Source organism: Megalops cyprinoides, chromosome 10 (genome assembly GCF_013368585.1).
Source record: "Megalops cyprinoides isolate fMegCyp1 chromosome 10, fMegCyp1.pri, whole genome shotgun sequence".
Taxonomy (NCBI): domain Eukaryota; kingdom Metazoa; phylum Chordata; class Actinopteri; order Elopiformes; family Megalopidae; genus Megalops; species Megalops cyprinoides.
The window spans coordinates 14,391,982-14,407,002 of NC_050592.1; the positions used below are offsets into that span (position 1 = coordinate 14,391,982).

At 38.3% G+C, this 15,021-nt stretch overlaps 1 protein-coding gene across 3 annotated transcripts in view; it reads left to right on the forward strand.

Moving 5' to 3' along the window:
- gabbr1a (gamma-aminobutyric acid (GABA) B receptor, 1a) overlaps positions 1-15,021 on the forward strand; it is a 53,610-nt gene that overhangs the window by 8,749 nt on the left and 29,840 nt on the right. For all 3 annotated transcript variants that reach the window (XM_036538429.1, XM_036538430.1, XM_036538431.1), the window contains 4 exons: positions 2,102-2,166; positions 3,653-3,791; positions 4,144-4,329; positions 4,877-4,894. In XM_036538429.1, the coding sequence (XP_036394322.1) occupies positions 2,102-2,166; positions 3,653-3,791; positions 4,144-4,329; positions 4,877-4,894 (408 nt within the window). The remainder of the gene's footprint in view (positions 1-2,101; positions 2,167-3,652; positions 3,792-4,143; positions 4,330-4,876; positions 4,895-15,021) is intronic.

The following is a 15,021-nucleotide window of genomic DNA, read 5'->3' on the forward strand; positions in this document are numbered from 1 at the left end:
AGGGTTTACACAATGACACCATGCACTTTCCATCTAAATTCATCTCTAGTCAGGTTATCTGGCAGGTATTTAGTAAGGCATTGCTCGACCTAGTTTAATGCACTCACATTTTTTGTTTCTTAATCCAGACACAAACAGTGGTATTTTGTACAAGTTAAAGGGTTAGGCCACAGCTAGAACTGGCAAACACTAAGGCATTGTGATAGTCTAATCTTTATAGGAAAGATACATCTCAAAAAAGGTTAAATGTGTTCTTTTGACATTATTATTTCTCATGCTCAGTTCTTGGAAGTGATTCAATAAGTGCCTCAGTCCTCCAAAAGACATATCAAGATCTGTTGCTATACCAAGAGCATTGGTCTTTAATTAGGAAAAGCCCACCTATGTTTGACACTATCAGTCATTCTGAGGGTAAGAGTTTTCAGACCTATAGAATACAATATTGTTTGTATTATCTGAGTCAAAAAACAGAATCAGTACACTTCAGACCCATGCATTCCAACCTAATTCCTACTATCTTTCAGCAGTGTTTTGTAGATGAGTATTATAGATATATTGACCAAACTAATCATCTAATGCATTCTATGTTAGCTGGCTAAAAATCCACTGCTGCTAATCTGAGGTGAATGTTCTTGCATAATGAGGCATCTGTACCTTAACCAGGTCGGTGCTACACATTATTTGTGGATTAAGTGAATCACTCCTGCATCACAAAGCACCTTGTGGTCTTTGATAGATATCCATATACTGTCAGTATTAATTATTTTATTAAAGTTTGTTCAACACTTTTATATATTAGGTATTTTTAATATCAAAATTTAATCAAAATCTTTGATTATCAGTTGTTTTGCATGCAGCACCGCATTTTTAGGCATGCAGACATAGCTTGATCAGATGAAAGAACTACTGTATGTCAATGACTTATATGAGCATTTATTTCTCTCCTTCAAATCTCAGTCCCCTTCTTATTTTTTTAGTAAAGAGAATTAATGTTTAAGAGCTGCAACTTTTAATAAAGTTTGATTCCTAATGCCTTTTTGTAGAAAAAAGTCAATCTAATCATTACCTCTTGTGTGAGATACACATTAGTTCAGATATAGCTGTTTGTAAGTGAGCTGAGCCACAACTATTAATAGAAACCTAGGACTCCATTTATTTCCTTAGTTAAACGTGCCATTTGTCGCCGTCTGTTTGTACACGTGGTTATGACACACGTGTTTAAAATTGCGTGTTGCATCAATATCCCCAGGTATGGACTTTTTCAATAACGTGGAACTCAGAGGTGCTACTGTATCTGGGGTGTTATGTAACATGTCATAAAATCATTGGTGGGATGATTTTCTGACTTAAGTTTGATTACATGAACAATCTAATGTTTGGAATCTTGGAGGAATATAGAGAACTGCTGAAGATTTTCTTTTCTCTGGGACTTAGTTCTAAAACCTCAGAGGTAGTAAGGAAATGATCAGCTTAGTGATTTGGGAAGGGTAAATAAATGTTTGTGTTTAATATACACAAACAGAACATCACAAAGTAAAGAGAATTGGTAGTCCCAGCCAAACATTATTTATTTTGCACATTGGTTTCCAAAGGGATCTGATCAGTAACAGTGTTAATGTTTCCCCTCAGTGAGGGTTCTGGATTTAATTCTTGGTACAGTACATCCAGCCAAGCTCCAGTGTCCTCTGGTTGAAAGATCACAGTATTGCTAAATTTTCATTTATTTTCAGAGGTCTAGGTACAGTGATAATTATTATTACTAAATAAATAAATGGTAAGTCTTCCAGAGAAGTGTAGTTTACATAATCAGCATGTCTTTTATGCAGCTTGGTTTTATTAAAGCAACTGAGTTAAAGTACCTTACTCAAGTGTACAACAGCGGCATCCCACCCACAAACCCACACCGCTCAATTCTAGAGTCCATTGTTTTAACCATTGTACTACATGCAGTCCATTGGGATAGGGCCCTAAAGATTCAGGATTTAGGAATGAAACATTCTGAACAGAAAGGCCTGGAGCCATTCTGCCCTATAGGATGAATTTTAGATGCACATGGCTGTATCTGAGTGATCTGATCATTAACTGTTCTGGTCTTTCTCAGGCTGTGCTATAATTCGTCCTCCAAGAGATGGAGGGATACGATACAGAGGCCTGACTCAGGAGCAGGTACAAGTCCATTTCTTCATATTCTTAAAGTTCATATTCTGGTGATGCATACTTACCTAAATGTGTAGCATGAATATTTGGGTTTAGCAACATGTATTGTGCCATCTGTCTTTAGAAACAGGATGTTCAGAGACACCCATGCAATTAACATTAATTTGCAAATACAGATTGGAGACAAGATGAGGAATACCAAGCTATACATTTCAATTGTCTTAGACTCTGGCAGTAAATGTATTGTGATTAATGGATCTCATAACAGGGTACAAAACAGAAACATCCAGCTGCTTCAGGCTCCACCAAGGCCTCCTTTATAATGGGTCTAACACCGCTGGGCTGAAGAGCAATCAGTGTCAGCTGTGCAGGTGTCTGGTAGTGAGACTGCTGCTGTCCCCGGTCCTGAAACCTCCAAGGCTGTGGGAGACAGTTGAAAGGACTGACAGCAGTCAAACAAAATGCGGAAGCAGCCCAACTCTGTATTCATGCCCCACCCCTTCTGGTATTAGAAGGAGGTTTTAGTCTTACATTAGACACACTTATCAAATGAAATATTAAAAAAAAATTTACTCAATTAACTCTTAATGTTAAAGGGAGTACTGTATGGATGAATATAGTTTTGGGGATACCTGACACTTCTGTGCTCCATGTGAACAAACAGACCCGTGCTTCTCATCCCCTAATTCATACTCCTGAATTGGTTCTACATGTTCTGGTATCTGGTATCTCTAAAAGATTAATACACCCAATAACCACCATGCACCAGACAATGCCACACTGTGTATACATTTTCATACATCATCACAAAAAGGTGGAGATTCTTCCCTCTTAATGAATAACTTTATATGTGTTTGCTTGATTTATTTCTTATGAAGTATATTTTCAAAGCATGGGCAGATTTATTAGAAATTATTAGAATATTTTTGAGATTAAATACTTAGTAATATCATCATGATTTTTAAAACTGCAAATGTTGTGATCTGTGGTAAAAGTTATTACCTTCTCATAAAAAAGGCCCCTCAAAAGAAAGGAGAAATCAAGAAATTAAACATTTTTTCCCTCAACACCCAGAGGAGACTTATATAAGCAGTTACTTCAGACTAAATAAAACCTGCAGTGATCTAATCAGAATTCCTTTTCTGTGACAGCTGATTTGAGTACTGTGAATCAGGATAAAAACCACTTTTTCTCAAGTCAAGTTAAACCCAGCAAATAAAAATCATTGATATCATTAATTAAATGGCTATGTACATTATAACAGATCACAAAAATGTAGAGATGGTCTCCTCTGTTGTCTTCACAATAAACTCCACAACAAACCCAGTAAAATGTTTTTGACTAAGTAGAGTTGCCCAGACTGCCAGAATCCGACACCTGGAAGATAATTCAAAACAAGTACAAGCACATACAGACTACATCCATCCATTCTGGTCTGTTGAATCCTGGCCCCTCCCCATACAAAGCCTCAGCTTCTCCCTCTCTTTCTTTGAAGATTCGCAGTGTGCAGATCCTGCCTGTTGACTATGAGATTGAGTACATCTGTCGGGGGAACAGGGTGATTGTGGGGCCCAAGGTCAGGAAGTGTCTTCCCAATGGTACCTGGACAGATATGACACTGCGCAGCAGATGTTGTAAGTACTTGTTCATTTGCCCTGTGTCTCTCTGTTGCTCAACATTTATCTTATATTTTCTATATATGTACACAGATTTATTTATTAGATGAGAATAATGTCCCAGAGTGTAATGTCCAAAAGGCCAAAAAACTTTGAGGAGTGTGTTTTTCTCTCTCTTTTAGGTTATCTTTTTAATACAGGACTTGATAAAAAAATAGCCTTAAAATATGTCAAAACATCTATGTCTAGATTCTACCATATGTAGTCTGTTGAACCAATGCACTTCATCTCTGTTTAAGGTATGTCTCTGGAACGGTTCAAAGCAGGTGCCTGATTGTCTGTGTTGTGCTTCTGTTCATCTCTCTATTAGTGCTGCTATGCCCACGTGTGTGGACATCTCTAGAGAATGGGCAGGTGTCGGTGTGGCCCCCAGGGCCCCCAGTGGAGGGCACTATGCTCCAATACAGTTGCCTGACTGGATTCGTACTAGTGGGCCGGAACTCCACACTCTGTACGAAGCTGGGGAAGTGGGACTCGCCCAAACCAGTCTGCCACTGTGAGTGTCTTTGTGTGTTTATGCAGTTCACACTTGTGCCTGAGCCCAGTTTTGTGTGTGAATATGTGTATTTGTGTGTATGTGTGTGTAAGTGTGTGCGTGTATGTGTGTGTGAGCCAAAAATCACAACAGGCTAGAAGCTATGCAATTGTAGTCCCATTTTCAACAGTCCTATGCTTCAGCAGAACACCAAAATTCCTTTTAGTGATAGCAATGTTAATTTCATAGTTTCCAGTAAATCCCAGCCTATAATGTCTTTTTGATGTATTTGGACAAATATTTACTGTAGGTACTGGGTGAGATCCATTTAATTGTTATTTTGCTTATTTGATCATTTATTTACACTGTAAAAAGAGTGTTACACTGGGTTTTGTGCGGGTGTGTTATCTTTATTTATGTATATATTATGCTGGACAGTGGTATACAGTTTATTTGGTATTTGTTTAGCTGGGTAACTGTCTTAGTTCTTAATGTGTGTATTACTATTATAACTGACTAATGTTGTGTTTCATCCCTCCTTCCCTCTCTCTTCCACTCCCTGTTAAAGATGACCGACATTACTCAGGTAAGAATAACAAACTTTGCTTGGATAATAGAGACTTTACTTTTCTCCATGTAAGTCCAAGAACAGACATTTTAGATCAGTACTTCACCCTGTCATGAGGTGTACAATAATCCAAACACATTTCAGTTATTTCAAGATTATTTGCATGCATGCAGAAGAGTACAGAACCATGCACATCAATCTCAGTTAAAAACTGGATTGATCAGAAAAGCACTGCAGTTGGAGTCTATTTCCAACCCTGATGTGATTACTGGTCTTACTTAGGATCCAGAATGTGACTTGTCATCCCTTGTGTTCAGTGGATTAGTGTGGGAGGGGGAACTCTGCATGGATAATGGTACAATGCTTTGCCACAAATACTAAGCAGCAAACATTCAATTCTGATCAAAAATACAGGCGACAGGTTGTTGCAAATCCTCAATGTCTGCATGAGGCAGGGTGTCTGTAACTGTCTTCTAGCACAGCCACAGTGGGATGATATAATGTTATAGGAACTCCTCTGCTTTGTGTACAGCTGTGACAGCTTTATATTGTTTCATTAAGTTCACATGTTTTATGACCTGTGTTGCTGTACAGCCAAAAAACATGCTTGGAATGGTGAGGTGTGTTCATGGCTAAATAGCAAGCTGAAGTATCACTTGCATGCTAAACAAGTATTTATGATGTTTCTGCTCCACTTGAAACTGTAATGCAATTGATTTTATTAATGGCTGGACAAAAAAGTTTAGACTAACTTAGTGCTTACGTTAGTAGCTGTGAAGTCATCCAAATGACATTTCTTCAGTATTAACTAACATGTTTTGGTCTGGTAGTGACAGACATCACAACTCTCTATGTAGGCTTAGCTAGTAACAACAACAAAAAATCACATGTAATTCCCATACAGTTTCCCAATCACATGCAGTTGTGCAGCAGGGAAAGAGAGTCACAGTGAAAGTGGGGATGGTGGAGAAAACACCCTTGAATATAGTGGAATACAGATTTTTTTTACTAGTTGTCTGAGACGATTGGTATCTGAAGGTTGACGGGATCAGGGGAGAGAGACTGGAGAAACAGGAGGGCATGAAAATCATATCACTTGAGACTGGAGAGTGGCATATACATTCAAAAATATATATACATGCAGTTCACATCCCAAAAATCATTGACAGAGGAAAACACCTGGTGAGATGACACATTGTTTAGAAGGGGTGTGATCAGAGAGAATGTTATGCTATAGCATTGGCTGGAAGTGAACTGCTGTCTTGTCAAACAAAATTGGTGAATTGGGGATGAGAGGAAAGATTGTTTTGCTCTGGGAGTGGAGCTACTCATTGTTCAACAATACATTAACCCTGTTGAACAAATTCAATGTAAAACTGAAAGGAAGAATGTATAATAACACTACAGGAAATTAGTACAATATAGTATACATCAGTATTCTGCCCAGTGAATTCTATTACATTACCTGTTTGCTACCACATTGTTCTGTGTGTACAATAGAACACATGAGCTCATAATCAGACTTGTAATTTTGAACACATCATTGGGAATACAATTGAAATGATTTTTGTTGGTTAACTTGAAGACCTATTTGCATATTACTGATGATAATATTTTGAATATACTTAAAATGTAGGACAGTATGAATATGAAAATGCATAGACACAAGTAATCATTATTATAATTATCTGAAATTCAGAAGAAATATAAAAATGGTAATTGCATAATGAGTTAAAATGTTAGTCATTTCATTTTTATCCCTTTTAAAATGTGTATTCTATGTCAGTAATATGAACATTTTAATAAAATTAAGGAGTTTCAAAACCCCTTTAACACTGACAGTTTGTTGAATTTCACTTTAAGTTGCACAGATTGCAGCCATTATGTTAGAAACAAACAAAAGGTCACAGACAAAAGACTGGCTGCATGTAGTCCTTCACTCAGCACACATCTTTGGATTATATTACTTTAAGATCATATCATATCTTTTACAAGATATTAGGCTCAGTCTTACAAGGTTGAAAAGAAGCAAAGATACAATCATGTACTTACTGTACTGTTCAGCCAAACGCCTGTTTGGATCTTCATGGTTGGTTACCATGACAACTGAAGAAATGGAAAGCTTGTGTTGATGAGGATCAATTATGCATGGCTCTTGCGCAGAAACACTGATCATTAAATTATATGGATATTTCATTACATTCACCCAAGGCTGCAATCAGGCAATCTGCATAAAATATTAGCAAATCTTCTCAGGTTCTACCAAAAATTAGTCTTTGTGCAAAACAAACACCAAGGCATAAGTAAAACTAGCAGAGTTTAAGTGTGGCATTCTCTTCACAGAAAGAGCTAATTTAGAAACAGTTGAAAAGTCCCCATTCAAAGGTCTTGAGTAGAGTACAAATACTGCATAAAGTAACATAGAAGGGTTAACAGAGGATAATGGTTATATGGATATAGTTTTTTATTGCTTATTTGTCAGAAATGCTTTACAATTCCGTTATGCCAAGGTTTAAAAAGTGCATCTCACAAAAGCGACAATAAGGACATATGTTCTGAATACCAAAGTCAACCTGAAAAACAGTGCCACGATATAGGCAAACCAATGTAATTGGATTCCTGTGCAGTGCCATGTTTTATTGGCATTTGATAGAACTACAGGCATCAAGGACATTGACTTGTAATCCAAATGATGGCTCCAGCATGTACTGTATGCATGTGTTTCATAGTGAAGAGCCCCCTTTGGGAAAAGTGAAAGTGGATGTACATTAAAAAAGATTTGTCAAATCTGCCTAAGATAAGGGCACCAATGGCATAGTACAGTCTGTACAAAGAGGAACTGGCAGGTCTGTTGAGACGAGGCATCATAGCTATGGTTATTAAAAGCTCTGGCTACTGATAGGATGGGTGGTTGAAGTGAGAACGTCTAGAAAAAAAAATCAGGGATATGCAAAGACTCAATTAATTAAGGTCAATGCAGAACCAATGCTAACCATTGAGGGTGTTTTTCAGGACCCAAACAAATTGTGTTCAAGAATGGTTTTTGACATGTAGACAAGGTATGGTCAAAGCCATTGTTAAATTTTTATACTAACTAGAAGCATGTGTTGAATCCTGAGGTTTGTGTGGTTTATCTTGCACCTCAAAGTACATGTTAAAAGAGAACATGCAGTACCGGTCATCAGGTTTTAAACTTTTAAAAGGAAAAGGGGGATGAAGTGTTTCTTAGACTCCTAGTGAAGGAGTATGGTGTAGTGGTAAGAAGCAGGACTTCTAACTGATTCGATTTCCCTGCTGGGTCGCTGTTGCTGTACCTTTTTGCAAGGTACTTCACCCACAGTTGCCCCAGTAAATACCTAGTTGTATAAACAGATACAATTGTAACCTACTATGTAATTCACTCTGGATAAGCATCTGCTAATGTAATGTACACTCACAGATATGCCCCTTCAATTTTTGCAGTCACACACAGAGGCACAGTGCATTCACTGAGGAAGCTGTTACACAAATATATGCTATGTAAGAGGCCCTCCCAATGTTTTTTCCCCCCAATTTGGAATGCCCAGTTTTCACAAGCCATGCTTATTGCTACAACCTCCACTATCGATCCAGGAGAGCGCAGACAAGCATGTCCTCTCCTCCAAAACATGTGATAGCAGCCATTTCTTCTTTTCACAACACAGTCCACAAGTTGAGCTTGCACAGACAGGAGCTGGAGGAAAACACTACATTTACAGCTTTGGGCACCCTATTGACCAGCAGGAGGCGGTTACTGGTGATGGCAATGAGGCAGGTGAACCCTGGCCAAAACCTGGCTGACCTACCCACACCTATCCCCAGAGGAATGAAATTAGTTTGTTCTGCCTATGTGGGCTTCCAGTTATTGTCAGCAGATAACTTGGCTGCGGTTTAATCTAGAGTGTATAGGTCAGCTTGTGTTCAAAGCGAACGCCTAAACCACTATGCTTCAGTGCGCACAAATCATTGATCACTGTAGAGTGTGATGAAACCGCTGATCAGCAAAACAAAAAAGAAATTGTATGGATAGTGCACCAGAGTCATCAGATTATGCTTAGTGAATTTAGTGAATGGGAAACCCTGTCTACAGATACTAAGAAGGCCAATGAATCCAAAGGCAAGGGTCCAGTAAAGGTTGAACTATGGCCATGGGCATAATAAACAAATTAAAATTGACTTAATACAATTTGATAATTTGATTTAATACGTGTGAACAGGTGGGAACAACATACCGTGTGTGACACTTGAAATAGTTTATAAGGAACAAACCTCTCAGTATGTAGAATAGAGTAGAGTGAGATGAAGTCCAATGTCAGAATAATGAAATACGTGAAATCTTTATTTTAGGTGTAGAGCTCATATTTACCACGTGGGGGCAGTGTTGCATCACAGAATACCTTGGTAAAGAAGAACTAACACATGCCTTGAACAAGTAACCTTGACCTTGTAAGGCTCATGACAATAAAATCTGTTCTTATTTGTGAGAACTGTACAGGACAGCAGTGTAGGATGAATAAAAATGCATTTCTAACATTGTCATGACAAAATAAAGACACACCATTTAATATATTTAAGATGGCAACTATACCTGTGAAAATAGTAATTTATGGGTTTATTGAGGCCCATGAATGATACAATGTTGCATACAAACTGAGCAAAGGAACATGCATTGCTTGTTGATTTCGTTTTTCTCTTTAATATTCATACTTTTTTTCAAATACAAATAGAATCATTCAAAACATTCTGCGTGACAGCACAGTAAGTTCCAGATGATTTGCCAGGCACAGAGAAATGAATTGCATGTGACATAATTAGAGCTGATACACAACACATGCATAATGTTAGGTAACTACTGATTTAAGTATAATTTTATCGTAATTGACCTGACTGGCTTAGAGGGTAATTTTAATTGGAACATATTGATTTGAAATTCCAGTCAATCCATACATTGATTAATAGTGGAATTGGTGCTACAGTATTCATATGCTACAATTTCATTTTCTCTCACTTACATTTGTACCTCTATGTACACATTAGTGGAGCAAAACACTTTGTGTTAAATTTAGACTACGACCAACAGTGCTTCATTTGGCAACTGAAAAAAAAAACTGTCAGTGTAGACACCCTCCACATATGGTGAGAAAAGTTGCTGTAAGGCCACTTGTAATCATACGTTTCAGAATGAAAAAGTGAACCAGACTTGTTGCATGACAATGAAAGTATATTTCTTAATGGATATTTAATGCAACATAAACTCCATTTGACATAATAACCATTTTGTTTATATTTACTGCACTGCAGTGCAGATGTATGTTCTTAATGCTGTTATTATGCATGTGCGTTGAGACAAAGATCGAGAATCGTGTCCAAGACTTCAGTGCTGTGACTAATAATGTCACTATATTCTGACTGATGGTGGTGGATGATTTCACCAAAACCAAGGTTATTGCCAGTTAACGTGACAGAAAATCAGTCATCTTTTGTGTTTTATTACTTCAGTTTGGCAGTTATTGCTTAGAACTGCTGTTCCCGCAATGCATATTACAGCAACGTGCTGTAATATAACATATCCTGAATAAAACACATGCAGAGATTTTACTGGACTTTACCTAAATTATAGTTATCTGAAATGAATAAACTCCACCTCTTTTAGTAACAGTATGTTGGCAAAGAGTTATACATATGATAAATTTAATATTAATATTAATTTAATACTGATGTCACAATGAAAATAAATGAGCAAATTAGCTTATATCTCTGTTGTGTGAATGTATTTACTGTTGTGCCCAGTCCGTGCTACCTTGTATTTGCCCACGCCTCTTTCTCAGTGCAGTGTCTCTGAGTGTTTTGTTCTGACTGTCTGCAGTGAGTCAGAGAGGATGCACAACTGTATTTTCTCTCCCCCTTGTTCTTGTGCCTCTCAGCATGGCTTCACCTCCCACTTATTACATTCTCCACAGGGGAAAGGTTAATACTCAGCCCCTGTCTGTGTGTGGAAACGTGTAGGCTGGCATGTTCAGAAATGCACAAGAACAAACCCAAGAAAAAGGTCCCCCTTCCAGTACATAGTCCCCATTCTGGGTGGATGACTCCAAAGAGGAATTAGACAAATTATAAGATTTTGCACTGCATATTTTCTTTCAAAGTTTCATGAGTGAGGTAATTGAATTTATGAAAGGAGGAGGTGTGTGTTTGCCTTCTGTGTGTCTGTTTAGCTGTACTCCTTTTCATTCATTAAATCACTAAAGATCACACCTGAATTATTCATGCGGCTCTGCAGGAATGAGAGGGAAAGAGGCAGTAGGGGGGAGCAGGGCCAAATGTCAGTGAAATACATGAAAAGGTCTTTGAGGCAGGAGGGTGACCCACTCCTGTCTCATACGTCCAAGTAAGCAAGGAAGACAGAAGTATCAAAATCACATGTCCAACTTGTATAAAATAGTGTTATTAGTAATGTTATTTTCTATGCCTAGTAGACAGCTTTGTTCCTACTTATCAAGCTTGGATTTCTCCATATCCATCATTCAACACCGTGCACAGAGTGTCCTGTACTCAAAACTTTTGTTCATTGGAAGAGCTTCTTATACAGCAAGTTTAATGTGATGTGAACAAGGAAGATATTTATGGTGGTGGATAGTACACTGGGCTCCAACCAAAGAGCTGAACATTTTGAATTCACCAGAATTATGTTACAATATGAAATGATTTGTATAGCAATGGCACTGGAATAAGAATGACTCAGTGACTAAGTACAGCACAATGAGAATGTCATAATAAGAGAATCATAAAACTATGACAAATAGAAGTCCTGGCAGTGGCATTTGAAGTGCTCTGCAGAGAGGGTTTTTAAACCAAACGCTCAGACAGCCAATCTGAGAGATTAGGGCGTATTTCATCAAAGTACCCCAGGGTACATTAACATTATTACACTGAGAATCTATGACATAGTGCCATGGGGGAGAAAAGGGGGATGGGTAGGATGGTAAGGAAGAGTGGCAGGTTAATACTGTGTGCAATATACATGCTGAAGTGCTGGTGGAGGATGCAGCATTGTGAGAGTGTACAGCATGCACCCTGGCTGGACACTGCAGTGCATCAACTCTGCAATGAGTGGATTAACAGGGCAAAAAGCAGGGGAGGATTTAGAGGAACAGACGGTTTAAACAGCAGGTGTGTTATTAAACAGCACCTGGTCACATTTCACATTCCAGCTCAGCTGAGGTACAAGGCAGTGGATACCAGGTCCAAGATACACTGAGGCATTGGACAGCTTCTTACAAGCTCGACCACTGATGCTGTACCACCACAATGAATCTTTAAAAAAAAGGTTCAGGTTGAGGAGAATGCTACTTCCAGCATTCCATTTCAGACACCTGAAGGTGAAACATGACCAACATTTCAGCTTAATTTCCTGCCACACAGTAAACCGAATGTCAAAATATACTATTTCCCTGTTTTCTGAAAATGATGTGAGCCCTGCAGCAGTTTTACCAAACATATATCAAGCTCTTGTTAAGGGGAACTTGAGCAGGTATATAAGCTGGGGATGTGAAAATGCACATCTTGTGGTGTTAATGTAGTTTGCAATCACCTGATGGCTTACTTTTAAAAAGTGAAATAATTTGCCAGAAGAAAATTGCAGCAAAATGAAGATTTTGTTAAATGGGTGATGAAGGAGCCTTTTATTTAGATGGAAAATAACAGAAAGAATATGCCAAGGTGCAAATTCTGTACTTTCTGATGTTCGTTTTATGCATTTATGCTGCTACATTACATTCATTTAGCAGATGCTCTTATCCAGAGCAACTTCCAGCTCAATAGAACATAAGTATATCCATTTGAGTTGAAATTCAAGTTGAAATTATTATTTACTAGATACTAAATTGAGAAGATTATGTTACAAAAGTCCAGCCTTTTTGGGTCACAGATTTGAGACAGGTTATGTTTCTGTTCCCACCTAAATATGCCTACTGGAAGGTGCCAGATGGCTGTTATCCAAATTAAAAGTAATATATATGTGTTACTTAATATATGTGTGTTATATGTAAAATGCAGCATGGAAAAGAGGGGTTGGAAAGTTCCTTTTACTGAGTTAGAGATCAAAAGGAAATGCAGAGATTAAGAATTGTATATACAGAAATGAAACGGACCCAGAGATGTTCGGTGAGAAAAAAAATGTACGGTTGGACATATTAGGCACTGATAAATCACCATCCATTGATTGTTGTGTGTTTAGTGCTCCCAAGTGAACGCTTGGAACCCGGGGTTCGTTTTTACATTGAATGCTTCTCCTAGACATGGGAATTTTCACAGAAATTTTCAAATTATTTTGTGGCTCCAAGATATAGATCTGAAGTGATAATCATAAGATAAACTACATAAAAGACATTTTACTCCCCAGAGAGCAGCTCTAGATATCTTTAAGTGTGTATACTGCCAGAGACCCCTGTTTCAGCCCATTAGATTGAAGATGCATAATTTAGGCAAACACACAGTCTCTTATCATATGCACACACTCGAAAGACAAAAATAAATCTGATAAAAGAGTTAAAGACAGTGATATGGACTGAGGGAAAACGAGAGTAGTCACAGACAGAAGAGCATTGATACCAGGATGTTGGGGATGTGAGTGGGAGAGAGAGAAAAAAAACAGTCACTGTTAATTTCTCTAAATAATCAAATCTGGAAAATACATTTTGGTGCAGGTAATGTTTTGTTTTATCCACAGAGGGTAGGTGTGTGAGAGAGGAATATGTGATATATGTAGTTGTGTGTGATTGGGGGAGGGGGGGGGGGGGGGGGGGGCGTGTACAGTAAGTGCAAAAGAAATTCAATGAAAGATGTCCCATGAGTGAGTCAGTTAGACAAGAAAGCATTGTATACTTTGATAATTAAATGGCTTTTCTAATTAAAACTACTTTAGTGGGGGAGGCGGAGAGAGTGAAGGAATGGGGCAGGGTTGTATGTGTGAGAGATTTAGTTAAAGGTACGAAGCGCGAGGGGGTGTGCAGTTGGCTAGGAAAAAAAAAAGAGGGAGGGGGAGATAAAATGTGAGGCGATGTTAGGGGATTGCAAATTCAAAGAGGTTTATGAAACGGAGAGGGTTAGAGAGAAAGAGCCCCCCTTCTTTCCACCGCCGTCCCTCCTCCTCTCTTGCTCGCTCTCTCTCTCCCTCTCTCTCCCTTGCTCTCTCTCTAACACTCACAGACACACTGACAAACACTAGAATAGTCTCTCTTACACAGAGCCAGTGCTGCAGTGAAGGAAAAATATTGTGTAGAGCTTTCTTTTTACATTTCTCGTTGTCTCGCTGTTTCTCGTTTTCTTGCCTCTTCTTTTCCTGGTGGATACACGGATTACACAGGGAGACGACCCTTCAGTCTTCAGTTTGTTTTTAAGAATTCCGTCGTTCTAATGGCGAATTAATTAGGGAATAGCTGTAATATGGACCAGAAATAGGAGCTAACATAATAGTATTTATTTCGTTTATCATGAACACAGTGTAACGCGTGGTAAATGTAATCAAATATTTGCGTTCCGAAAACATTTTTTGAGGGAAAACCGAGAATACGCAGGTGAAGGGCTAATGCATTGGCCGTCAGTAATGTGTAAGAGACAGGTAGAGTTGCAACGTTCTATCGGATATTCGTATTATTTAAAAAGGGGAGAGAGGTAGGGATTCTTCCTCTTCATCCGTTATCTCCCCTTCCACTTTTCATTTGTTCGTCCGTTAATGAGTCGCTCGCTGTGAATGAACCTACCTTATTCTATAAAAGCAGCCCAATTTTAACTGAGTTTTTTCTCTCAGCTGGGGTGATTTTCAACTAAAACGGTTCCTACACTTTTAGGGGTTAATCGACAGCGTCAAGACGCGTACACTTGAAGCACTGGTAGAAGGATTGCAGCTGAAAAAAAAAACATAAACTCAGAGGATGAAATAGCTAAATATTTTTTTCCTGATATTTTACATTTTTCAATTACTTTCGACTTTATCAACAAGTAAGCGTAATGCGTTTATTATTAGGCAGCTTGACCTTTTAGCTTATGTGCTCTTTAAACTCCCCTCCATCCTTACTCAATCGATACTCATCCTTAAAACAGAAAAAGGAGATGATAAATCTCCCTAG